This window comes from Trematomus bernacchii, unplaced genomic scaffold (assembly GCF_902827165.1).
Source record: "Trematomus bernacchii unplaced genomic scaffold, fTreBer1.1, whole genome shotgun sequence".
In the NCBI taxonomy this organism is placed as follows: domain Eukaryota; kingdom Metazoa; phylum Chordata; class Actinopteri; order Perciformes; family Nototheniidae; genus Trematomus; species Trematomus bernacchii.
Genome location: NW_022987698.1, coordinates 702,723 through 728,112, shown reverse-complemented (window position 1 = coordinate 728,112; position 25,390 = coordinate 702,723). Strand labels below are relative to the sequence as shown.

General features: G+C 42.6%; 1 protein-coding gene across 2 annotated transcripts in view; it reads right to left on the bottom strand.

Annotated features, from left to right (window-relative positions):
• Positions 1 to 25,390, bottom strand: part of trim62.1 (tripartite motif containing 62, tandem duplicate 1) — a 33,763-nt gene that overhangs the window by 7,450 nt on the left and 923 nt on the right. Inside the window, exons 2-4 of one of the 2 annotated variants that reach the window (XM_034139042.1) lie at positions 24,719 to 25,276; positions 7,336 to 7,431; positions 603 to 958 (exon numbers count right to left, since the gene is read on the bottom strand). In XM_034139042.1, coding sequence (XP_033994933.1) covers positions 603 to 958; positions 7,336 to 7,431; positions 24,719 to 25,126 — 860 coding nt within the window. In that variant the 5' untranslated portion in view covers positions 25,127 to 25,276. The remainder of the gene's footprint in view (positions 1 to 602; positions 959 to 7,335; positions 7,432 to 24,718; positions 25,277 to 25,390) is intronic. The other variant, XM_034139043.1, reaches the window with a different exon arrangement.

The following is a 25,390-nucleotide window of genomic DNA, read 5'->3' as shown; positions in this document are numbered from 1 at the left end:
GTGTATATATATATATGCCGAAACGTTATTTGTGGTGCATTGTAAGACATAAGAAATGAAAAAAAATGAACATTAAAATAAGTATTACTCATGCATAGTTTGTGGGGTCTTTGTTACTAAAGTGTGACTTAATGAAACGGTGAAAAAAAAATCCAACATGTTTTGAGCCGATTGAATATCATAGCTGTTTGTCCACCATATTTACGTACAGTTGCTTAAATGATATCATTCTGCTAGGATAAGTAATATTAAATAAAACAAAAACTTGTTGATATTGTTACTTTAAAGATATTGTGGTATTCTGTAAAACTCATTAATTCGCTCAAATATACTTAACCCTTTAATTAAATCATCCTCAAGTGCCCCTCGCAGATTAAACACTACAGCTGGTGTATTTCAGGCCTAATATGCCATCTGTTCAGGGATATTCTGACTTTCTCCAAAATGTAAGCAGCCTCACGTTTCACACTGGCAGAACACACAATTGGCATGCTGTAGGTGTGTGTGTGTGTGTGTGAGGGGGGGGGGGGGTATCATAACAAATGTAACAGCAAATATTTAACTTTAACTGTTCACACGAGACTTTAAGAGTTGATAAAAACCTTCTTGGAGCGAATGTGTTTACAACCACATTTTTGTTCTTATCGGTCTGCAGTGATGACACTGGGACTGCTCTATCAAACTCAGGGCAGGTGAAGCACCTCTCAGATGTGACGGCGACTCCCTCCAGGAAGTCGTGTCGCCCCGTCTCGTTGAGGCGCTCCTGCAGGATCTGGATGCCCTCCTTGACGTCGCGCAGCTGCTGGCTGTAGCGCTGGATCTTGTGCTCGATGTCGGCCAGCTTGCGGGCCGTGTCCATCTCCAGCTCCTCCAGCATGCTCTTCTGACGCTCGCGCAGGAAGCGGTGGAGGCGTTCAAATGCGTCGCCGATGGTTGCACGCAGACTCTTGGCTGAGGACTGAAAAAAAAAGGGTGGTTTACTTAAAGGTCTCCTATTACGCTATTTTTAGGCATATATTATGGGTCTCAGATAAATACAAATATATAAAAAACATGTCTATGAAGTGTTTTGCTCAAAATACCAAACAGATCATGCATTTTAGACATCCCTCATATCCCTCTGTCTCAGCCCTGTTAGAGAATGGCTGACCTGGGTCCTTAGCTTGAAAAAAAAGAAAAGAGGAGGGGGAGCTTGTGCCTGCTTAGAGTTCTACGAGATACTCAGCTAAATGCTGCCGTGATTAAATGCCATATCATGTTCCAAACCACATCAAGGATTATTTCTGAAACGGTATGGAGGTCAAATGCTTTTTCTCTTGCGGGTTTACCACAAGGTGAGTTCCTGCTTTTATTTCCTGCTTTTTTACACATACTCTCTCCAGTACAAGCTAGCTCTGAGTGTTAGCGATGCTGGCTATGGTAAACAAAGACCATATTACATCCAAAACAGGGCATTGTTTCTGATAGCAACTTTCTGAGAGTGCCGTGGGTCCACATTTCCGATATTACGTCATATTGGACGCAAATCTGGATCAGCTCCGTTGTAGCCCCGTTTTTAGAGATTTGGGTACGGAGGAAAAGAGAGAGGGTTTTGTTTTCTGACACTTTGTGAGTTCCCTGACACACGGGGACACATATTCATGTATAAAAGACATCAAAAAGTGCATTTTGCATGATAGGTCCCCTTTAAATGAATTGAAAACACCCTCAGTCAGTTAATACAGGCCGTGAAATAGATAGTACCGTAGTTAGCTGGGTTTGTTGAGTGTTTCCGTTACAAAAGCCTGACTCAATGACACAAGAGTCAGTAATTCAAGTGCTTACAAAGCCCTATAAATTGTGTTAATATTAAGCGAATATCCATTAATTGATTCAGCTTGTAAATGTATTGATTTTAAGTGGCTTTGTCGGAACAGTTTAGAAGCTTTTACACTGTTTTACTAATGAGAAACAAACACTGTAACGTGAAGACGGCTCATTACAAGACTGTTGGACAGGCTGAGGAGAGCTGAAGATATTACAGACGGAGTCGAGCACTTTGCAGGCGTTGAAGAAACTTTTTTTGTTGCTGAAGAGAGAAAAATGGAGGGCTGGACATCAGAGAGAATGAATCATGTGTGCGTCAGAGAGACAGAACAAAGGGTGTGACGTGAGAACTCTATAAAAGTCACACAAAGAGTTTCAGGAGCCTTTCAATTAGAAACTGTTGGGAAGCAAAAACTGGACTTCATTTAGACGTTTTGTTAGAAGTTTTCTCGCCTGTCATTGCTTTTTCTGAAAAAGTTGGAGTTGTGTTGATCCATAATTAAATCTGCCCATCAAAGAGCAACTTAGAAAAAGAGAACATGAATGAATCACAGTGCAATTGAACATAATTGTTTGATGAACCTAGTATGTTTTCTCTGTTGGGAATCTCTATCACGCCTATGATCTTTTCAGGATTCAAGAACTGTGATCTAAGGTTTAATTACACTTGCCTAAAAGTTAAATAAATCCCCGTCAAACAGCAGGTGGCTTCATGCTGTTCTCAGAACCTAGAGGCAGGTATTCTCACTCTGCCTGTGGGAAACTTCTCAGAAGACTCTTTCTCTCCAAGTATGAGAGCCATGACATTTAGGTGGGCTGTATCCCGGCCCTCCTACCTAGTAAAGAGCAAACTGACAGTGTGGAGGAGGAAGAGGCGGCGGGCTATCCGTCTCTCAGTGACGTGTATGCTGCTGTGATGGCACTGAGAGGGGGTCTGCAGCCCTGGGAGACAGGAGGCTGGCTACCTTTCATGGAAGCATGTGATTATCAAGCGATTCCCCGGTGGGCATGTGAATAAGACACAATGCCGATCCTTCAGACAGACCCCCACGCCAGCCAAGGACTCAAATTAGAGTGCGAGGCGGACACATTCAGTTTTAATGAGAGCCGGGCTGCTGCAAGGATTCCTTTCTCAGAAACTAAGATACAACCCCGGTCCAATATTTAAGGAAATTCAAACATCAAAGTCGTTTTTATAGATCTTGGAGAGTACTGCTGCATGTGTGAAAAAGCCGAATTAAGAAAGCTTTTGTGGCTCTAGAGGGAGCTGTGCAAAATCTGATGAATTGACTCATGTGTCACTTCAGTCGGTGTCAGTTAGGTCTGAAGACTACAGTTTGAACATTTGAAAAATCTGGAGGAGTGGAGTGAAAAAGAAAGAGGCTCAAAGGACCAGTGAAGCTCCTTGTCTCTGCTTCAGGCTAAAGGCTCGAGGCTAAGTTAGTCCATGCTAATTAAATACACCTGCATGTCGGCAGTGGAATTGCATTGTGGGTTATGTAGGTTTAGACAAAGAAGAATGTATTAAAATGGTGTTTAACAACAAAAGAATAAGTTAAATAAAAGAAGAAAAATAACAGGCTACTTGTTCAGGGACATGTTTGATTGTTAGCTGCCATAATGTGTCACAGATCAATGTAGTCTCACTGTGGCTCTATTCCAGGCAGAGCACTCTGTGCAAATGGATGTAAATCTAATGAGATTAACTCATTCCCAATGAGGGGGGGGAGGCGGCTGAAAGGCCTACATCTAGCAGTCAGAGTGAGTGGATGGATGTGCTGAAACGGACAGCCTGGCTCTCCCTGGCAGAGGAAAGACAAGCAGTGCTGTGAGCAGGCACAACAACAACAGGAGAAAAAAAGGAGAGTGCTTTCTAAATGACAGGTAACTCTGACGGCTGTGAAATCGTCTCTGCTAGAGACCCTTCCCTGGTCAATAGCTTCAATGTCACTACAGGAGGGAGAAGAGACGTGCGGGTGTGTAAAGAAGTGAGGGAGTCGCACATCAAGAGGATGCTCTCCGATTAAAACAAGGTGTCGAGATCAAACAGCCGCTCGATAAACCAATTTTACATGTCGGAATTTCATTTAAGTCAGTCCAAATCAGTCTGGAGGAAGAGAGGGATAATCAGTGCCTGAGACGCTAAACAGACCTGGCCCTTATTCCCTGCTCGTTGAGATATTTATTTTATTACTAAGTATTATGGTCTCATTGGGATTTTTAAGATGCATAGATGGATGTCTGGTTTGAGTAAATATAATTACAGTCGGTCACAACTGACTTCCGATGCCATTTGTTGGTGTAGAATGAATTACTTGATAATTCAAAATGAATCAAAATAAGTTTTACCAATTATTTTCTTGTTTCTTGATTAATTTTATTTAATTTTTTTATTATTTTGTCCGAAACCCATCCATCCATCCATCCATCTTCTCCCGCTTATCCGTGGTCGGGTCGCGGAGGTAGCAGTTCCAGCAGAGAGCCCCACACTTTCCTTTCCCTGGACATATCAACCAGCTCTGACTGGGGGATCCCAAGGCGCTCCCAGGCCAGCGAAGAGATATAATCCCTCCACCTGGTCCTAGGTCTACCCCTCGGTCTCCTCCCAGCTGGACGTGCCTGGAACACCTCCCTAGGGAGGTGTTCCAGGTGGCATCCTTACTAGGTGCCCGAACCACCTCAACTGGCTCCTTTCGACGCGAAGGAGGAGCGGTTAAACTCCGAGTCCCTCCCGGATGACTGAACTTCTCACCTTATCCCTAAGGGAGACGCCAGCCACCCTGCGGAGAAAACCCATCTCGGGCGCTTGTATCCGCAATCTCGTTCTTTCGGTCATGACCCATCCTTCATGACCATAGGTGAGGGGAGGAACGAAAATGGCCCGGTAGACAGAGAGCTTTGCCTTCTGGCTCAGCTCTCTTTTCGTCACAACGGTGCAGTAAAGCGACTGCAGTACCGCTCCCGCTGCTCCGATTCTCCGGCCCATCTCACGCTCCATTGTTCCCTCACTCGAGAACAAGACCCCGAGATACTGGAACTCCTTCACTTGGGGTAAGGACTCATTCCCTACTTGGAGTGGACAGTCCATCGGTTTCCTGCTGAGAACCATGAGCCTCATATTTGGAGGTGCTGATCCTCATCCCAGCCGCTTCACACTCGGTTGCGAACCGATCCAGTGAGTGCTGAAGGTCGCAGACCGATGAAGCCATTAGAACCACATCATCTGCAAAAAGCAGTGGTGCAATCCTTAGTCCACCGAACTGCAGACCCCCTCCCCCACGACTACGCCTCGAAATCCTAACCATGAATATTACAAACAGGGTTGGTGACAAAGCGCAGCCCTGGCGGAGGCCAACCCTCACCGGAAATGGGTCCGACTTACTGCTGAGGACCCGGACACAGCTCTCGCTTTGGGAGTGCAGAGATTGGATGGCCCTGAGTAGAGACCCCCTCACCCCATACTCCTGCAGCACCTCCCACAGTAACTCCCTGGGAACCCGGTCATACGCCTTCTCCAAGTCTACAAAACACATGTAGACCGGATAAGTGTACTCCCAGGCCCGCTCCAGGATCCTTGCGAGAGTAAAAAGCTGGTCCGTCGTTCCACGACCAGGACGGAATCTGCATTGCTCCTCCTCAATCTGAGGTTCGACAATCGGCCTGACCCTCCTTTCGAGTACCTTATGGCGCATTTCCACTACACGGCCTCGCTCGGCCTCGCTCGGTATGGCTAGGCCTCGTTAGGACTGGCTCACTTTATGGCGCATTTCCATTACAGTTTAGGAACTGGGGTAGTATCTATAGTAACGCAGTGTAGGCGGAGCCGTGACGTCATATTCAAGGAGAACCCCAGAAAACCAACACAGCCGTTAGCTGTTAGCACTCAGAGCTCACAGCTCCTCATATATGTTCAGAAACTAGACAAAAGTTAAACAAGTACAAACCACAGACTGCCTGTGTCATGGTGAATACAGTCGCTGCTTTATTTATGTCTGTATAGGCCGTTGTTGTGAGTGTGGACGGTCGGAGCATATACTGCGTTAGCTTAGCCAATCTCCATTTAGAAAACACGCATTTTAAAAGGTTTTCGCCTGCCGTCTGTCTGCAGACTTGTCAAAGCATTAATTCATGGTTTTTACTAACCGGTATCAGTATGTTGTTACTTCGGCATCATTTTGAAACGTGTATTACAATTAAATCACGGTCAAATATGTCCATCTTGTTGTAGTTGTAGCCCCCTTGCCAGCGATTCTCTCTCTAGTTTAGCATACTCAGCCCGACTCAGCCTCGTTGTCTCTGGCCCTAGACCCACGATTTTATGAGGCCAGAAAAACTGTGAATTAGGACCCGCCGGCCGGTACTAGGCCAAGTGGAAACGCAACCAAAAACGGGCCGCTGACATCACAGCCCTCTTAAACCGTGCTCCGCGCTGTAGTGGAAACGCGCCATTAGAGTAAACATTCCCGCTGAGGCTGAGTAGTGTGATGCCTCTATAATTGGCACACACCCCCTGATCCCCCATTTTGAAAAGGGGAACCACCACCCCGGTCTGCCACTCCTTCTGTACTGTTTCCGACTTCCACGCAACGTTGATGAGACGTGTCAACCATGACAGTCCCTCAACACCCTGAGCCTTCAGCATTTCTGGGCAGATCTCATCCACCCCCGGGGCTTTGCCACTGTGGAGTTGTTTGACTACCTCAGTGACCTCCCCCCGGGAGATTGGTGTTGATCCCCCGTCATACTCCAGCTCTGCCTCTACCATAGAGGGCGGACTTGTCGGGTTCAGGAGTTCCTCAAAGTGTTCCTTCCAACGCCCTAACACTCCATCAGTTGAGGTCAACAGCGTCCCATCCTTACTGTACACAGCTTGGATGGTTCCCTGCTTCCCCCTCCTGAGGTGCAGTTTTCCAGAACAACTTTGGTGCCGCCCGAAAGTCCTTTTCCATGGCTTCTCCGAACTTTTCCTACACCCGCTGCTTTGCCTCGGCCATGGCTGAGGCTGCTGCCCTTCGGGCCTGTCGGTACCTTGCAACTGCCTCGGGACTCCCCCGGGATAACATATCCCTGAAGGCCTCCTTCTTCAGTCAGGCGGCTTCCCTGACCACCGGTGTCCACCAGGAGGTTCGAGGGTTACAAATATTTTCTTTTTAATATTAATTAAGTGAAAAATACAACAGCGTTCACAATTAAACAGTTTGAACTTGGAAGTATTTCTGCTTATAAAGTGACATAATACTAGAAAATAACCAATTTTGTTGATAGCGATTCATTGATGTTTCAGCTGTAGACTGTATTTGCTGCTTTTCGGTTTTACTGAATACTTTGATCTGTTGGTGGGATAAAGCATGACTTCGCCTTAGTCTTGGGGAAACCATAATAGCAATCTTTCACTATTTCTGACATTTCAATAAACAAGATAGTGCAAACTATTTTAGTTGCAGCCATATGCAGCTGAATGATTGCTGCTGGAGCATATATCTAAAAATGGGAATTCTTTGTTTTTAAAAAGCAGATATGTTTCAGTACCTTGGTCTCAGTGAGTTGTCTTTGCAGGAGCTGCAGGGCCTCAGTGTGTCCCTTCTCACTGTCCTGCAGGGTGGCCAGCTGCTCCTTCATCTCCCTCTGCAGCACAACAAACAACAGGTCAGTAACCAGGGACTGGAGCTCAATGTTAGAGAACAGCAGAATACAAATTAATTACCTCTAAAAACCATTAGATTAACCAATTATATTCTGTTTATTCAAGATGTATTATTTGTGAAACAGCTCTCTTTGCTCTGATAAATGGCAGCAAAGACTTAAGTCTCAGCTACAAAACAAGCAAGGCAGATGGAGCGTGAGATATGAAAGAGATAAAATAAAATCTCCGGAGATGTTTGGCTGTGTTAGAGAAAACTGGGTCTCATCTCTCGTCAGGCACACGCTGGCAACCTGCAGCACTCAGCCACCAGCCACCTCCGAGCCTCCCCAGGGCTGATCCAGGCTCAGGGGGGAGGGTGGGGGGAGGATGGGGGGGGGGGGGGTGCTGCCGTCACGAATGGTGCCCAGTTTTAGTGCAGGTCCCATGTGCCAACCACACCGGCACACTCTGATTTAGGTTTTAGGACGGAAGTGGTTCAGCAGATTCCCTTAAGTAGAGACTTGTTTATACAAATGTACAAGTACGAGACTCAGGGAACAGCTCTGCACTTTGTTAATCTGCACTAGGTCCATGTGTTCTTACTAAGTAAATAATGAGGAATGAAATGGCAAAGTTTCAAAGTCAGTGTCTCACTCACTTGAATTTTTAATGGGACACATGTCATGTGAAATGATAACATTATAGAGCATGAAAGTAATCATCACCAGGTGTGTAGGGAAATAAATGACCTCTCTTATTACAATAAAAAAAGACAAAAGGAAACTGGATTACATTGCATTACAGACCTGACCTTTGTCAAAGTGACTGAATCAGAACCACTGCAGCATCAAGGCAAGTTTATTTGTATAGCAAAATTCAACACAAGGCAAGTCAAAATGCTTTAGAAAGATGAAAAATATTAAGAGCAGTAAGAAATAGTGCAGCCGAATCACTATATAAAATATGATTTTGAAAAAAACTAAAAGAAAAACTGATTTCTGTACACGAATAAAAGTGGTAGGCTGAGAAACCAGACAGAACAAGAACAACATAGACGTTAAAATGGAAAGGAAGAAAATACGTTATATTCAAAGTTTATCTGGTCAGTTTCCAAAGATGTAAAACACCATTTTTTTAAGCTAAAATACTAACGGTTATACAGAGCAGCTGCAAATTACTCAGACATCCGACAAAAGCCTGTAAAAAGACAATATTTGATTTCTACAAAGAACGGCGTCCTTATCCTTTCCTTATGGGAAATTGAGACAAAAGGGAATAACTTGGGACAAGCCTAATTTATATCAAACCCTTGTTAGGCATCCCCTGCTGCTGCTCGCTGCTCATGTAACCTGTGTGTCACACTGTGTCACTCCCCTGAACACCGACTGCGGCAAAAATCCACCAAATGGAGCTGTCAGCTTAGCGGGGATAATAGAAAAAAAACATCCCTCAGCTACGAGGCTGAAATAAAGGCCAGAATTGAGCTTTATTGACAGGAAAAATACACAAGAGTTTAACTATCTCTTCTTTATAGGAACAAAAACAGTCAAACTTGAATCCTTAGCTGCATAATTCAGAAGGAGCAAATGTGGTCTGTTGAGGGCGAAGCACGTTTCCTCTCAAGGACAGAAACAGTGGAAAACAATGGTTGGTGCAGAGGGGGAGCGTGACTCTACATGCTAATGATAGGAGTGCGGCAGGCTCAGCAGGCTCTCCGCCTCATCACTACACGCCTCTCTGCAGCAGGTCAAAGGCCGCTCCCACACACTGAGATAGACCAACACTGACAGACTGGCATAGAAAACATGCTCCTCCACTCTCCTGCTGCACACCGTCTGACGGACCGGCCAGGGGGGGGGGGGCAGCCTGAACGGGGGCTGCTGTCACGCCAATGGATGGACGCATCAACGGGAACCCAAAAATACTCTGCAGATCTTTGGGGGATTTACATTGTCTGGAGGTATGGTATCATTCTCTCCATTACAGTTTGTAATAACCTCAATACTCAATATATCAAGTGTAATTTGTTAAGCTGAATTTAGGCAGGCAAAGCTGTATTTCCAATATTTCAGTAATTCATTCAAGTTTATTCAGCCTTTGTTATGGCTAAAGGGTGCTCAAAAGACTAACACTGAGTAAAAGAAGACCTCAAAAGCTGGAAAAAAAGATGATCAACTCCAGATTTTAAAAACACACCAATTAAAAACATTATAAATGTACAAAAGAGCAACAAAAACAACCTTGGTTGATTCATCTGTATCTACTTTAAGGCCCCGAACCTCCTCCATAACGTGCAATTACATAATCCTTTTTAATCTTTCTAGAAGCATAAACCGTCCTTTGAGTATCCTACAGATGGAGATTTTCCGTGATGACATTTATAGCAGAAACTGAGAAAAAGCCACAGCGGGAAAGGAATTAGATTGGAAACTGATTCACTGGTCCTCTCGAGGATGTGACAAAACAAAAACAAACAAACAAAGACTGACAGGGAAGTTTATGTTGTCATGAGTACAAGAGTGTGTTTCGGTGTTGTGCGTGGAGGCGTCTCTCTCTTGTCCATCACATCGAACCAACATGAATCTGACATGACATTTCCCCAGGACATCAATGCAGGAAATGGGGGTCATGGCAGGGGGATTATAAATCTAAAATTAATGCCAACCTGCTGTCGTTCCTTTTTTCTTCTCCTGTCAGGTTGGCAGCTCTGGTAGATATTTACGAGTTCATAAATGAATAAAACAATAGACCATCAATGAACAATACCTCCAAAATGGCTTAAAATCCCTCAAACTTTCCTTATTTCCAGCAGCTCGTTCAAGACTGAAAAAGCGTTAATGGCTTCAAACTGCCAGCCCAGATGAAGAGGCAAACAAAACAATATGCAGTGTCACATGTTAAAAATAAAAAGCCTACTGGAACGAGAAACCTTAGACAGTCTAGCGTTCAGTTATTTCACGCAGCAATATAAAACACAAAAACAAACTACACTTGCAACTCATCTGCTTACTGGAGGACATACAGATTGCAAGCCAATGTACTATTGGGCTTATAATTAAAGTGGGATCTATTTAATCTGTTTATCGTTAGATAAGGAATGCAAACCCCAGCAGAGCCCACAATAACTCAATGTGCTGCTAGTGATTTTAACAAGGACAGTTTGGCATAACCTTCGTGGAGCTGAGAGTGTAATTCTGTCAGGTAGCAGACAGGGTGGGTAAACAGGACGCCGGCCAATAAACAGAACGTGGACACACTGCAGCCTGAGGCAGTGAGCTTTATGGGCTTCTTGTGATTTAACATGGACCAGGTCAGAAATATGCCGTCTATATCTTTCTGACGTTTACACCAAGGAACAGAGTTACGGGGAAACTACGTTCAAGGCTATCCGCTCAGACGCTTCAAGGGAAGCATCTCACGTGTGCACCGACACACAATAACAGTATCATTATTCATTACAATTGAATATCTGTATACAGAGCACACATAACATGTCTGCGTCAAACTAATTTCGTCTTGTTTGTTGTGGTATGAAAGCAACAGAACTACCACAGGATTTAATGATAGCAGATGTTATTCTAACATTAATTCAAAGTTACATTTTTATCTAAGCTAACTTCTTGCTGTGAACTCTAAAAGAAGTCTCCATGTAAGGTTCATTCATAATCATCGTACAACACTTTATGTATTTAGTGAGTCATTTGAGCGACATGTAGCAACCAAACACAAACAGAGAGTTACGAGATTCAGTTAAATGCAGGTACAAATGCAAATCAACAAAAACAGCAGACAAGAGAACCAACATAAATAATCTGCAAATGGAATAAAAGAAAGTGGATTTTCTAATTGGGATAGAGAAGCTAGTAATGGAAATACATAAATATAACCAACAGTATATTGTGCATGCCATATCGTCAGCAGTTCATCCCGATGAAACATGATGAGAAGCGACTAGCCTGCGTGGGCCTGTCCTCGCGGTGCAAGGACCCTTTCACAGCACTCACTGCCAAACCAAGTGCAGCCTGAAGACACTGACACAGAGAATGAGCCAACTGCAGACCTCGACAAGCAAACTGCAGCTACTGATGTCACAAACACAGAAATACTCGCCGTGAGACGAGCCCCGTGTTCAAAGGTGGAAGATCTTGTATTTTATTTCCCTCTTCTCTGACGCACATTTCTTACAAGGTCTGTCATTCAGAGTAATATCAAAATGTTGACCAAAGACCCCTGGGAACATAACGCATTGTGTAAGCACATAGCCTTTCAAAATGAAGCTATACACACACAATTCATTATTTTCATATAGGCCGACGGAGGCTGATATATTTGAGCTGTGTGCTAAGTCATGATAAACTGTTTACCTCGGGATTTAATACCAATCATACAAATGTTTCACCTATCTGTCCAGTGATGTCTGTCCCTCCCCTCTGCCCCCAGTGGGGCAACTAAAACAGATACTTGCGAAAGAAACAAAAAGCACAACAACATAAAAAAATGCTGTCCCAGGCTGAAAACACTGATGTATTTGTTCTAAGGCATCACATTGAGCTCAAGCTGCGCCTGACGTCCCACAGCCGTGTTTCCTGTAGCATCAGCAGAGCCTGCAGCCTCTCCGGGGGAACGAGAGCGTCCCGCAGCCTGAGCCCAGCCGGCAGAGGCCAGCTGAGCTGACGGAGCAGGAGGCTGCAGGACACACACACACACACACTCCTCACCAACATCTGTCCCCGTGAGACAAGAACAGGCTGTACAGTGTGTGAATCTACACAGCAGAATGTACAGCTCTGGACTTATGGAACATGTGAAAGATTATAACTTTTATTAGAGTTTCAACTCGCAAGTATTTTCATTGTTAATTATGTTTTCGGTGCATTATTTAATTGCCGATGGTAAATATTTATGTTGCAAAAAAAAAAAAAACTGTCTCCAACTTCTTAAATGTAAGGTTTTGCTGCTCTTCACAGTAGAGTATGACTGTAAGTTGAATATACATGTATTTTGGTTTTGGACTGTTAGTCGGACAAAACCAGAGAAAACTGTAAGTGTTACGTGCCGTGTTGTGTTGTGTTTGTGTGTGTCTCTCTCCCCCTGATTTTCCTCTCTCTTTTTTCTCTCTCCCGGTTATTTTTATATTTTGTTACTTCCCTTTGTACCCCTAGTTGAGGAGGGAACGTAACAGTAAGCATCAGCTCTGGGTAGTTGTGATGGGATCCTTGGTAAACCATTATTTGAGTCTATAAAATGTGAAATTCTTTCACATTACATGTCACTTGTTAGACGCTTTTATCCAAAGCGACTTACATACTCAATACTGTGGACAATCCCCACAGGAGCAATTTGGGGTGAAGTGTCTTGCCCAGGGACACAACGACATGCTGACTGCAGTGGGGTTTGAACTTGTGCTCCCCTGATCCGAACAACAACGCACTAATCCACTGCGCCACATGCCTCCCCCAAGGTGAAGTTGTTTGTGTAGTCTGGCAAACAAAAGAGGCAAAAACTGAATTACATTTACAAATGATAGAACTTGTCATCATAAACTGGAACCAGGAAATGTTTTGCTTTTTTGATTATTTATTTAAAGAAGTGTTTTCAGAGAGATTGTCAATGTTTAGTAGTCGACTAATCAACTAAATGTTTCAATGTTCAATTGCCATGAATGACAATGTAGCCGATATTTTTGTAAAGACAACAATGTTACATTCATCATCTAGTCTTTTACCAGGCACAATGTTTGACAGAAATATCTACAATAAAGCCGTTCTTTGACAGATGAAAGGCTTCTGCTGTGACTGATCCTGGGTCAGTTCACAAATGACCCTTGTGTCTACTACATCTACTTCACAGGAAACATTTGGTAAGAGCAGTGGGGCTTATTGGAAGCGCTGAAGCTGGCGGCCTCCTCCAGTTCTCTGAATATAGGGCACGTCATGTAAATGATGAATGCTCAGAGGCTGCTGCTACACTTTGTGGAGCAACGAAGGGCACAGAGTATGCAAATGTTTTACCCCAAACATGAATTGCTAAGGATTCAAAAATCACAACACTGCACGTCAGTTTAAATATTTGTTCCATGAAAAAAATGGATTGTGTTTGAATTGCTGACACTACAGAGTCCACACACTGAGCTGAGGAAGGAGTGGGAACAGAGTGTGTGGTATCACTGTGTCGCTGGATGTCTGAGGGTTTTAGGAAACACAAGCAGATGCCAGAGCCATCAATGTTAAGTTGGATAATCTACACAGTGCAGGACAAGTTATTTAAGAGGAACAGAGGGTTTGTTGTTGGCACTCCAGTAGAAATCTGAGAAGTGATGAGTGATAAGAGCGCGCCTGCTGTTTGCAAAGACTCACCAACTTGACAGAAGCCACTCAGTGCTTCACCATCAGTCCTGAGGCTGTTACAGCTACAGACATATTCAAATGAGGAGTCAGAGCCATACACAGTTTTCGGCTTCAGTTGGAAATGTATTTGACAGCCAGTTAAAATCCTTATGGACTCAATGTGGACTTTCATAATATTCTCACCCATTCAACCCATTTCTGAAGAGTTGTCAATCAACCCATTAATGCATTACCATATCAAAAATGTACTTCCTTTAGGCTTCCTTCATAATTCCCCAACGTCAGTAATTATCTTCAGAGAAAGGGATCGTTAGTAAAAACTGATTTAAGTGGCTATATTTGGAAGCTGTGCTGCAATCACACTCAAAGTTTTCAGACGTTTACATTTCTGTCTACTGTGAGCCAAAAAGAAACCAGAACTTCCTGGTGTTATCCAGCCTTGGACCAGCTCATTACAACACACCGTATGCTGTGTGTTTGTCTCCATATTATAGATAGTGTAATTGTGAATCCAACCACTTTTCCTGGAAAGACCCGCCATTTGCAGCTTGTGGAAGTTAGCCACTGACATGGCAAATAAGCAAGTAAGCATGGCTCCTGGTAAATCCTAGCGCTCGAATGCTACGCAAGGTTGGTTTTGGAAGGAAATTCAAAAGAACTCAACTAGAAAGGTTTTTAGCAGCCTTCAAGGTACAGCCTTTCACAAATTGCCCAATATCATTACAGGTCAGGGCATGAAGGGATGTGGTGAGTTCAGACATGTCTCTAATAATTGGACAGAGAAGAGTCAACACTCTAGAAGTTTTCAGATGGAAAAGAACCCTTGCATGTGTGTTTTTCTTTGGACAATTGTTCTCATGGTCCAAAAATACAAAGGTTAGGTCATTGTGAGACCATGTGTCAGATCTGTGATTGTCCAGGGTGTACCCCGCCTCTCTTCAATGTCAGCCCCCCAAAGACCCTAAGGAATAAGCACGTATAGCTAGCTGGATGGATGGTACCCAGCTATGATGACAGTACCCATTCCTCATGGTTTTTTCATTATATTTGATATGGTAATTTCTTAAAAATTCTATAGTAAAATTAAATGTATTAAAAAAAAAAAAAGTTACTAAGTGATGTTTATGGTTGAACCAGGATTACAAAAAATTATGTTTCGTTTTCCGAGTCAAGCATTTTCTAGTTTCGTTTCAAGGATCATTTGCCAGACTGGTTAATTTGGAAGCTCCACCTGGCTACGTAGAAACCAAAACACACAGAAACCAAACCTGTATTCATGACTGAACACAGCTATGAGGAAATGCATTTCCTGCTTACTCATCACCTCTTCCCTTCTGCACAGGGACTTCAATCTGAGGACGCTCTGGGTAAAATGACCCATGGATATGTTTGACTGCCAGCACATTTTCAAAACAACCAATCTTATGTCATCTTTTAGAAAAAGCTCCTAAGGATTATCTTAATCTCCAATAGTCACACTAATATTCAACATGTTGTTAATATAAAAACGTGTAGCATGCGTCGGTGTGGTTGCATGAACGCCAGCGCCGCACGGCAGGGATCACAGACAGATTGTTTGCCTCTACTTCCTGTCAGCAACGGTGCAGCTGGAATCCATTGGGTAGCTGTTATGTATGCACTCTGCAGGCGGGAGGGCTACAGCTTGCCAGCAGCTCTGTCTGACCAAATAAAGTGTGCGTCTGCTTCTCTTTCACACAATCCCCTGACATCAAGTAAATATTTGGGAATAGGATGTAGGCCTCTCTTGTCACATCACCCTGTAAAATAACACCGTTTCTGCGATACTGCCCATGCAGATCCATGAATATTAAGTATAACCTTCGAGGCTGCATGTCTTTAAATCTCCTGATGATTTCCAAATAACTACGAATTGAAGCCAGTATCATCATTAAAAAATACATAGGTTTAAGGCATTGCTTGAGCACTGAGTAAGAAAACTAATTCTGTACCGTTAATAGTATTGAGAAGTCTTAAACCAAACAGGCTTCCTTTAGGTGAAATATACTGAAGGTGATTAAGATCTGTCTTCAAGAATACATTATCTTTGGTTTACTTCTAATTCCTAGGCAAACCAAGGCCATATTCAGTCGATGCATTGTGTGATCTGTCCTTGGCAAACAAAAAACTGAAAATGAAGAATACAGGCTAAATTATCACCAGAGTCCCAAAGAATTAGAGACACAAAGTAATCAAACATTTCAAAGCTAATTCTCTTGTGTCAGCCAGACATAAGCAACAATTACGAGGAGTCAATCCAGCAAACAAACCAACCGCCTCTGCCTTTTATTTTTGAAAGAGCAGTTTTCTTTGTCATTTGAATTTATGAGCGTGCTGATGAGACCGATGTTCTTACTTGACTTTTTCCTGATTAAAGCTGTAATGTTTTCACATCCCTCGAAAGTATCTGACAGCTTACACTTTAATGCTTGACGTATGCTAACTTGTTTTGCAGCTGCAGTTATTGTAAGTTATTATAAGAGCTTCTGCTAAATGCTGTGGACAGCTGCTGGAGCAGGAAACCTCTGTTAATGTGCAGAGTGGGCGCGATGATGAGCGGGGGAAGCAGGGTGAGGACAGACAATACAGCTGGCTGCTCCCCACTGATACGCCTGACCCTGGATGCATACTAAATGCATCATGGGAAACAAACAAGCTCTAAGAATACCTGGCCAGAGAACATTTAATTGACCATATATCACTTAAACAGGCAATTTAGGAGTAATGGTGTTTAAAACACCTAATGGGGAAATCTATTGTTATGCAGGCCAAACCAGGGCAGGCATGCAAAACCTTATTCTCTTTCATTTGGTGCATTCCTCTTCTGCACATAAAGAATTTTATTTTTATTTGAACACACATTTTCACCTCTTGACTCTAATTATACAAATGTTTTGCAAAGAACTGATGATTAATTTTACACCATTCCCCTAATCCTGAAGCTAAAGCTCGACTGAGACTGAGCACCTGCCTGCCTATTAATTAATCATGTCCCTCTGCACCTGGATTTATCAAGAACCACAGGTTTTTAGGTAAATAGAAATACACCTCGACTAGGGCTGCTCAATTAATCGTATTTTAATCGCAATTACGATTTTGGCTTGCAACGATTACGAAAACACCGTAATCTAAATAAAACGATTATTATTATTTTTTTTGTATTTTTTTTTTGTATTGGTTTTTCAGTTGAATTAAACATACTGTTCACATTTTTTTTTTTCAATAAATGGATATTTTCAAAGTAAATGGATAATCGTGATATCAATAATTGACCCAAATAATCGATATTATGATTTTTGCCATAATCGAGAAGCCCTAACCTCGACTCCCTCATTTAGACAAATTAGCTATTTGAAGTAAACATGCTCAGGCCTCTTCCCTCTACCCTTCCCAGCGACTTGTTAGCTCAGGCAGCAGGTCAGACCTGAGTCTTGCTGATTGGAAGCTGCAAATGAGGACTCCTATCAGCGGCATGTATAATTAAATCATCTGCAGCAAATCACGAACACTGGGAATTACAGAAGATTACAGCCCTGTCCGGCCCTGCCCAGACCCACGAGAACAATGGCCTGTAATCTGTCTTCATTCCCCAGCTAATCAAGCCGAGAAGTGCTCAGGGTCTCACGGCTGCAGCGGCTGGGTACAGCAGTTCACATCTATCAAAATATCAACCTGACACTGACAAACTATAAGGCAGTGAAGCCTTAATAAAAGCAGCTCTGCTCAACACGCATGGGTTTTTCAAACATTTACAATGGTCTTAAAACTGTCTCTCATCTTCCTCAAACTCTCATTTCACATTCACCACTTAAAGGCTTCTAACCTCTCAGAGAGGAAATGCTAAATCGTTCATTGCTGCGTCTTTTTCATTTAATTAAATCTTTATAGCGGTGTCACTTGTGTGCAGGACACTCTCCCTGCTGATCCGCCTTACATCAGGGAGGTCCGGGCTGAGCCATTAAGCCCCAGTTTAAGCTGTGAAACAGAAAACAGCACTTCCCTTTTCATCCACTGAGATGACCAGAAAAAGAAAAAAATATCTCCTCCACAGCAGTGATTCTTCATCTCCTTTTCTGGCCTGCCAGACCAGTTACGGCACGCACGGCAACACTATGACGTCCTACAGGTTTGACTGGCAGATAGATACATGACTGACATACTCCGCATTCATTTATAATGAATCATTGGGATGCAGTATCATGTGGGAGCTTGGGTATGTCAAAAGAAAACGAGCCAGTTAACTGTGAAAAAGATATGACATATATACAATGTTTACCCTTATAGTTCATTATTTGATAGTGTGTTACATCTGTATTCCACTTACTTTATATAATAGTTTGGCAAAGGAATATAGACACCATAAATAAAGAGAGGGAAAGATATGGGGACTAAAAACTTAAAATCTGTAAAGTGTAAAGTATAAACTGTAGTGTAAACTACATTAGACTAATGTATTGGACTATACAGGGTTCATACACTTTTTCACCAATGATTTGCAATGACTTTTCCATGACCTTTACCTAATTTTCCATGACCAAAGAAATGACTCTTTTTCAGCGGTACCACTGAAAATTGTTTATTTTAACATGGAACAGGAAAATAAGGTCTGCATAATGAAACATGTTGTGCCTATCTAAAACAAATCAAATAGTAGGCTTATAGCTTCTACACGCTAAAGCAACTCAAATCTCTCACCAGCAAAACACCTCGTCAGTTAAATGCCATTTTACGTTTCATTACTATACGATACAGTATTTATTATCATTATAGTATTACTATTTCGGCGATTAGCTAAAATATAAATTATATTTGATGCAACTTTAGTTAAATTTCCATGACATTTCCAAAACGTTTGGGAAAAATATTGTTTTGCATAACTTTTCCAGGGCCTGGAATTAGCATTTTGAATTTCCATGACTTTTCCAGGTTTTTAATGACCGTAAGAACCCTGACTATAGGAAACAAAAGGCAACAAAACTGGCAAATTAATTGTACAAATCAAATCTTCAACTATGGTTTGTGTGTGTTAGTTTACATTTATTATCTTATTTTAGAATATTACTCAACAATCATTATTTTATAGTTAATGGAGAACAAAATGATTTGAGGTTCCTCCTGCAGCTTGAAGAGCTTTACAAGAGGACCTTAGCTTTTGAGAATCACCTTCTAAACTTAAGGAGGTTCTTAAAATGAATGTCACGCTCTTCTTAGCCTTGAAATAATCCCGAAAGCAGCTTTCTGGTTTCTTTTACCTACAGTGGCTGTAAACAATATTTTACCAGCATCTTTCCTGCCATCTATTAAAACTACTATAAAACGCATCTCAAATTGCAACACTAACCCCTCTATGCAGAAGCCTATATAATCATTTCCAATGCACAACAGATGTATTGACATCACAAGATTTTCTTTACATGTGGACGCAGCATCAGGTCTACTTTCTCCAATTAATGCAGCCGATTATCTGCTGATCTGACAACAGCATGGGCTTAAGTCCTGCCTCAAGCATCATCATTGCTATCAGTATAAGTGCAGTACGAGCTAGTGCATCTCTCTGGATGAGGATATTATGCCAGCGCTCCTCTAATGGAACATGACTGTTCTGTCTTTCCCCATGGCTTCATTTCCACATGAACGCAGCCTCTCTGCCACACCAACCTGACTGACCGCCAAGCTGGACAAACTAATTTGTTTGGAGTGGGTGGGTGGGGGGAAATTAGCAGGGTTGGGGACTGGGAACTAGCTTACCAAACAAGATCTGTGGCGTTTTATAAACCGTATACCTGTGAAACAAGCAGATTACGGAGAGAGAGAAGACGGCCGGGAGAGGAATAAAAAGACAGAGAGAGACAAAGAAAGATGGAGCTGCTAGAGAAAAGGAGAGCAGTCTGAGGCGAGCCACAGGGGAGATGGCAGCCGTGGGTGCCCTTGAAATTGCCTGACTCATTACTGCTGCGGCACGGCCATGCGTGGTGATGGCAGGCTCAGAGAGAGAGAGCTCTTGGCTGGGATCTGACAGTGGGAGAGTGAAAGACAGCCCTGTTTTTAAACCACAAGAGGAACACTTCAAAGGCTGGCGTGCTCATTCTCCCTTTTCAAACACCGTCGTTTTCTACACTAAGGCAGAAGAGAAAAATGCTAAAGAGTAACCCCTCTGTTTTTTGTTTGATAAGGAGGAAATATGTAGCTATAAGAATGGTTTTAATCGAATACAGCACACAGGTGCATCTGGAAACTTTGAGTGACAGGTCTGTGTGGGCGAATCAACTCCACAGTAATCATTTCTTAAGCTGCGTGGGTTTTAGTCGAACTAGGACCAGCATTATTGCACAGCTGCCTGCTGCTATACCATTTATGGCGTCTATACTCAGTGGAACAAAAGTTTAGTCCCCAAATGTACATAGATAACCAGGGGCGGGGAGTCCTATTTCCCTTATTGTCAGGTCTTATATCGCCGTCAAGTAGAGCGGAAACCCAGCAGGATGGGTCAGTCTGTCCCAAAGCTGCGGCCAATTGCAGCCCACTGACAGCCTCTATCATCACTATTAAGGCACAGTGGCTGCTATGGGTTCCACTTTGTCCTCGGCAGGAGTTGAATGCCAACTTCAGGCCACAGTGGTGTGATAATAAGTGCACAGCCTCGTCCAACTCCAATCAGGGCTACAGTGATCCAGCCAACCTCTATTTAAGATGGCGCCAGTGCTCCAAGTGTGGCATTACTGAGAGAGGGAACTGTAATCTCATCACCATTAACCATGTAGCCTAAAACAGGCACAAGATGAAGGAAGTGGCTCTGTGGATAGGAGAGTCTGGCTCTCTGGTTTTAATGAGTTCAGAGTAAGATTGACAGGCCAAAACAATGTCACAACAAAATAACTTAAAATGATAAGACTGCTGTGTGGGTTAGTATTATCTAGAGGTTTCTAGGACTGATTCGGATACGTTTAAAGTTTCTGTCAAATAGATCGAGATCTGAAATGTTTTTGTGGGGAATTGGAGATTTTGCATTTAGAGTGCTTTCTGCTCTTGTACATTACATTCAAATGGTGTTTAATGCTGTCCAATATGACAGGGGGAATAAAACGCTTCCTAATCAGAATGCATTAGTTCCCTGTGAGATCTGCGCTCCTGACGCAAAGCCAGAGCCGCATACAAATCCTCCTCAATCCTACCTTAATGTCCTGTATGTTCATAAATATGGTGCACACGCAAGCAATTATCTGAATGGTGAATGTTAGCCAGATGTGTGCGCGTCACCCTGCAACGGTGTCGGTCCTGGATGTGTTTGTGCATTACAGATTTGACCGCAGGAGTGTTTACTGGAGGAAAAGGATGCTAGCAGCAGGAGGTAAAGCCTTCAACATAGCAACAGGAGTCAAGGCCTGAGGTCAGTCGAGTGACATGCCAGGCTAAGAGGCTTACGGCCTGCCACAGTCTAACCAAAGGCTGCCCTCGTCAGTGGACACTGGCCAGCCAAGCACACTGTCATCACACAGCTGACGGTGCCATGACATAACAGAAGTGCTGTATATCTAAACTCTTTGGGAATCTAGTGTGCTTGAAAAGATCAAATCCAAGGCTTTGAAAACTTTAATGTGGTGTTAAAGTGTTGAAAAGCTTATGTCGAATATAAGCCATTAATGGATGCATGATGATGTTTTACATGGATAACATTTATCACCCAGAAAATCTGTTCATTTGGCCAAAGCAGCTCTGGATTAAGAAAGAATACTTTTATATGCGTCTGTTTTTCATCACAGTGGCTGAGCTTAAAGGTTAGTGTGGAAATTAGATTTTGTATGTCTGATTGTGACATACAGTACACAACCATCAGTGTTGAGATGAGTTAACAACAACAACAAGTGACGGAGGACATGTCCGTGTCATCCTGCTCCTCTGGAAAGTAGGGTGAGAGGATGACGTAACTTAAGAGCAAACACTGCTGGGAAAATGGACAGTAATAGTGGACAACTATTGCTCAACATATGTGTGTTTAGTTTTTTTACCCATGGAACAAAATAGTCAATCGTCACAGAATAATAAATAAGGTTATTTGATAATACGAAATTCTCCTCCCCATCTTTGTGAGATATTGTGACAGAAGAGTTGTGCAGAACCACACATGATGAATTACATCACGCTAACAGAGACACAGGAGAGAGCAACATATTGAGACACAGAAGTAGAGACAGCTTACGCCAATCCCAAATCCCATGTGCCAAAGTGTCAAACAATTCAGCTCAAAAAACAAGCTTTGGCTCTCAACCTACCAAATCCTTACCCGTTCCCACCCTAGAAAAACCTTAAGGTTCATTTTTAAAGAGGCCACCAAGCTGGCATGGCATGAAGCCCTCTGGCCCAGTTAGTCAAAACACTGGAGCTGATGCTGCTGCACTTTAACACATCCTCCCCATGTTGTTTTGGCACTTCAGTGAAGCATTGTCGAGCATCATGCTAAAAGTGTGTGCCTGCAGGCGCAGCTCTCACACATTTGTTTTTATCTGACACCCAGCTCCTGCCTGCTCTCTGGAAGGAGAAATGAATAATAAGTTAACTTGTAAGTTGTCTGATATCACAGAGCATCACTAACACAGGCTTCTTAATTCAGAAAATAAACATCACAGTTACAGAAGACACATTCCTAATAACATTAACTTTGTAAAGTCAAACGAACGTGACAGAAACATAATTGTAACACCATCTGCTGCCTTGTTCTGATGTTTGAGTTTGCCTGCTTATCAAATCAAATCAAGTTTTATTTATATAGCACATTTTTAAAACGATTTTTGGTCAAGCCAAAGTGCTGTACATATAATAATTACCTTACAGTAAGGACACTTTACAGCAAATACAACAGCACAGTTTGTGCAGAATATCAGTATGAGAAAACGACACCCTCTGTCCTTTAGACCCTCACATCGTACAAGGAAAAACTTCCGGAGAAAAAACCCACAGTTTAAGGGGAAACATGGGAGAAACCTCAGGGAGAGCAACAGAGGAGAGGTTACGTAACAAACCACCCCACTTGTAGATCTGAAAAGACGAGTATGCCAAGCTCATCATGGGACACGGTTGTGTCCGATGGGGCCTCTGTGTGCTCGTACTCTCTTTCAGTATTGTGGATCTGAGAAGCCCCCAAAGCTCCTGCCAGAATACAAAATGCCAGAACACCACCTTGAAAAGAGCTCCAAGCAGAGGGACAAGCTGGTGTCCAAGAAAAGAGAAACATCTTGTGCTGGGCCTAATTACTTCTGCTTACGATTACACAGTTTTAACCTTTCTCAGGCTTCCAGTACAGAGCCTGATTGGAAATTAAAGAGCATTGATGTTCACAGCGCGGTTAATTATATTTAATGTAAAATACAGAAGGGCACCACTGTAGCTCTATACTTCCCACTAACCACATGACTATGTTTACATGTAATCTACTAATTGAATTAATTGTTCTTGCCTTTTATGCTTTAATTATCTCCTCACAAACACCACAATAGAGTTAATGTAAAGTCATCTATTTATATGCCGATTTTTGCAACTTCTTATTTTTTTACCGAAAATATTCAAAAATCAGACTTAGTTCATTGTGCACAAAGAATTTGAGGTCTCCAAACTGTGATTTGCTTCTCTTTTTTTCTCAAAGAGCTGTTGATAAGCACAACATCAGAATCTCTGAACACTCATACATGGCGTCAGCTTTGAGTAAATAAATCCTATTTATCAATTCTGTCTCATTATTTCATCATCAGATGGGATTTATCATTCAGCTGCAGTCTCCATACATACCTGCTCACACAGAGCAGTGAGCTTGACAGTGTCAAAGATACACTTTCAGCCTAAGGTCAAAGTAATGACAAGTCGATCTTATTGATACAGTCTCTTCAGCAGGGGGCAACTCAAAGTTACAGTGTCTTTGAAATGTTAAAAATGCTGACCTACAGTAAAGCTGATAGTACTGCATTAACCTCAATATTAAGAAGTATTAGCGTAACTGTGAAACCAAAAGCACAGATTATATTAGTGTCATCCACACTAAATGCTGAGCGTGCATGGCTGAGAGTAAACAATCAACATGTTGGCATGTTTCTTATCAGAAGGTTCACCTTTATGTCTGCCAAAAAACTGCAAACCAAATGGTTTTTATGTTACCTAGAGCTGATCTCAATATCTTCATTGGTAATAACAGACTTAAGAAAAGAGACTGACTACACAACATTAGACTGGAATGTGTACATACTGGAGCAGAGAAGGAACGGGATTAGGAGCTTTGTTTCACAGTTATTGGATTTTGGCACTGTGGGAAATGAATTATCCAAACACTGAGAGGAGTGCAAACACTGAACCATTCCTGTTAATGTGGAAAACATGATTCAGTGTAACACATATGAAACATTAACATAATCTTTGTAAGGAATCTCATATAGAAAATGTCACTGTCATGAAACATATTATTGATCTTAATTTAAAAGGATCTGTTGTTGTTTGCAATAAAAAAAGAAAAACTTTCTGCATTAAATATCCTTACTTCCAAATTCAAAATGAGACGGACCACAAGTCTTATAATTTATCTTATACACACACACACTTTAAAAATATAGCACTCAAACCACATTTTCGAAAATATTTCCAGAATTTAGCCTTTAAAAAAGAAATAATTGCAGGCAATATAAAAGCCTGGTTTGACATTTATTCACATAGGTTTCACTCCCCAGTACCTATGCCACTTAAAGTTCTCCGAAGCAAAGCACAATATTTCCAAACCTCTTCAGTGTCGCTGCTCTGTGGCAGTGGAGGACTGAACTGTCTGGGCAGCTCCATTGGCCAAATGAGTGCATCTGCTTGAATGTGGCACTGAGTGTTGATAGGTTTTGACAAAATGTTAGCTTCACCCTTGCTAATGAGCTGTCAGAGTGTGTCTGCCATTACTAACCTGTATCTCCTCAAAAGCCTCGTCAATAGTGGTGACTTGGTGCTGCTCGTGTAGCGCTGGCTCGTCGCAGAAAAAGCACACCAGGCTTTTGTCGGTGAGGCAGAAGAGCTTGACCTTCTCGTGGTCCTTGCAGGGGTATGAGCTCCTCTGAGCGTTGAGGATGGCGTCCAGCGGGAAGGCTGAGTAGCGCTCCACAATGTTGGACAACTTGAGGCTGGGCGAGAGATGAGGATCGGCGAAGGTCCTCCGGCACTCAGGACAGTCCCTCGCTCCGTGGAGCTCCTGCCTGCTCCAGTGCTCAGTGATGCACTTCCTGCAGAAGTAGTGCTCGCAGCCGAAACTGACGGGGTCCTGGTAGATGCTGAGGCAGATGGAACAGAGGAGCTCGTCCTTTAAGCAGCAAGCCATTTGCAAAGACGGAGACTGAGTGGCATCTACGAGGGCAATGTTCTGGAGCTGAATGTACTTAGTTTAATCTTCAAGTCAGTGGTTTACTGCCATGTGGGGGTGCACAAGACAAGATGACAAGATCCTCAGGAATCTTCCGCTTCAACGTCTCTGTTGAAATACGACAAACACAAACAATTAAAAATAATATTGTATTATACACTTCAGTGCATGGGCTAATGCATTTATACAAACAGATCATTAACAGGAGCTGGTTACACAGTA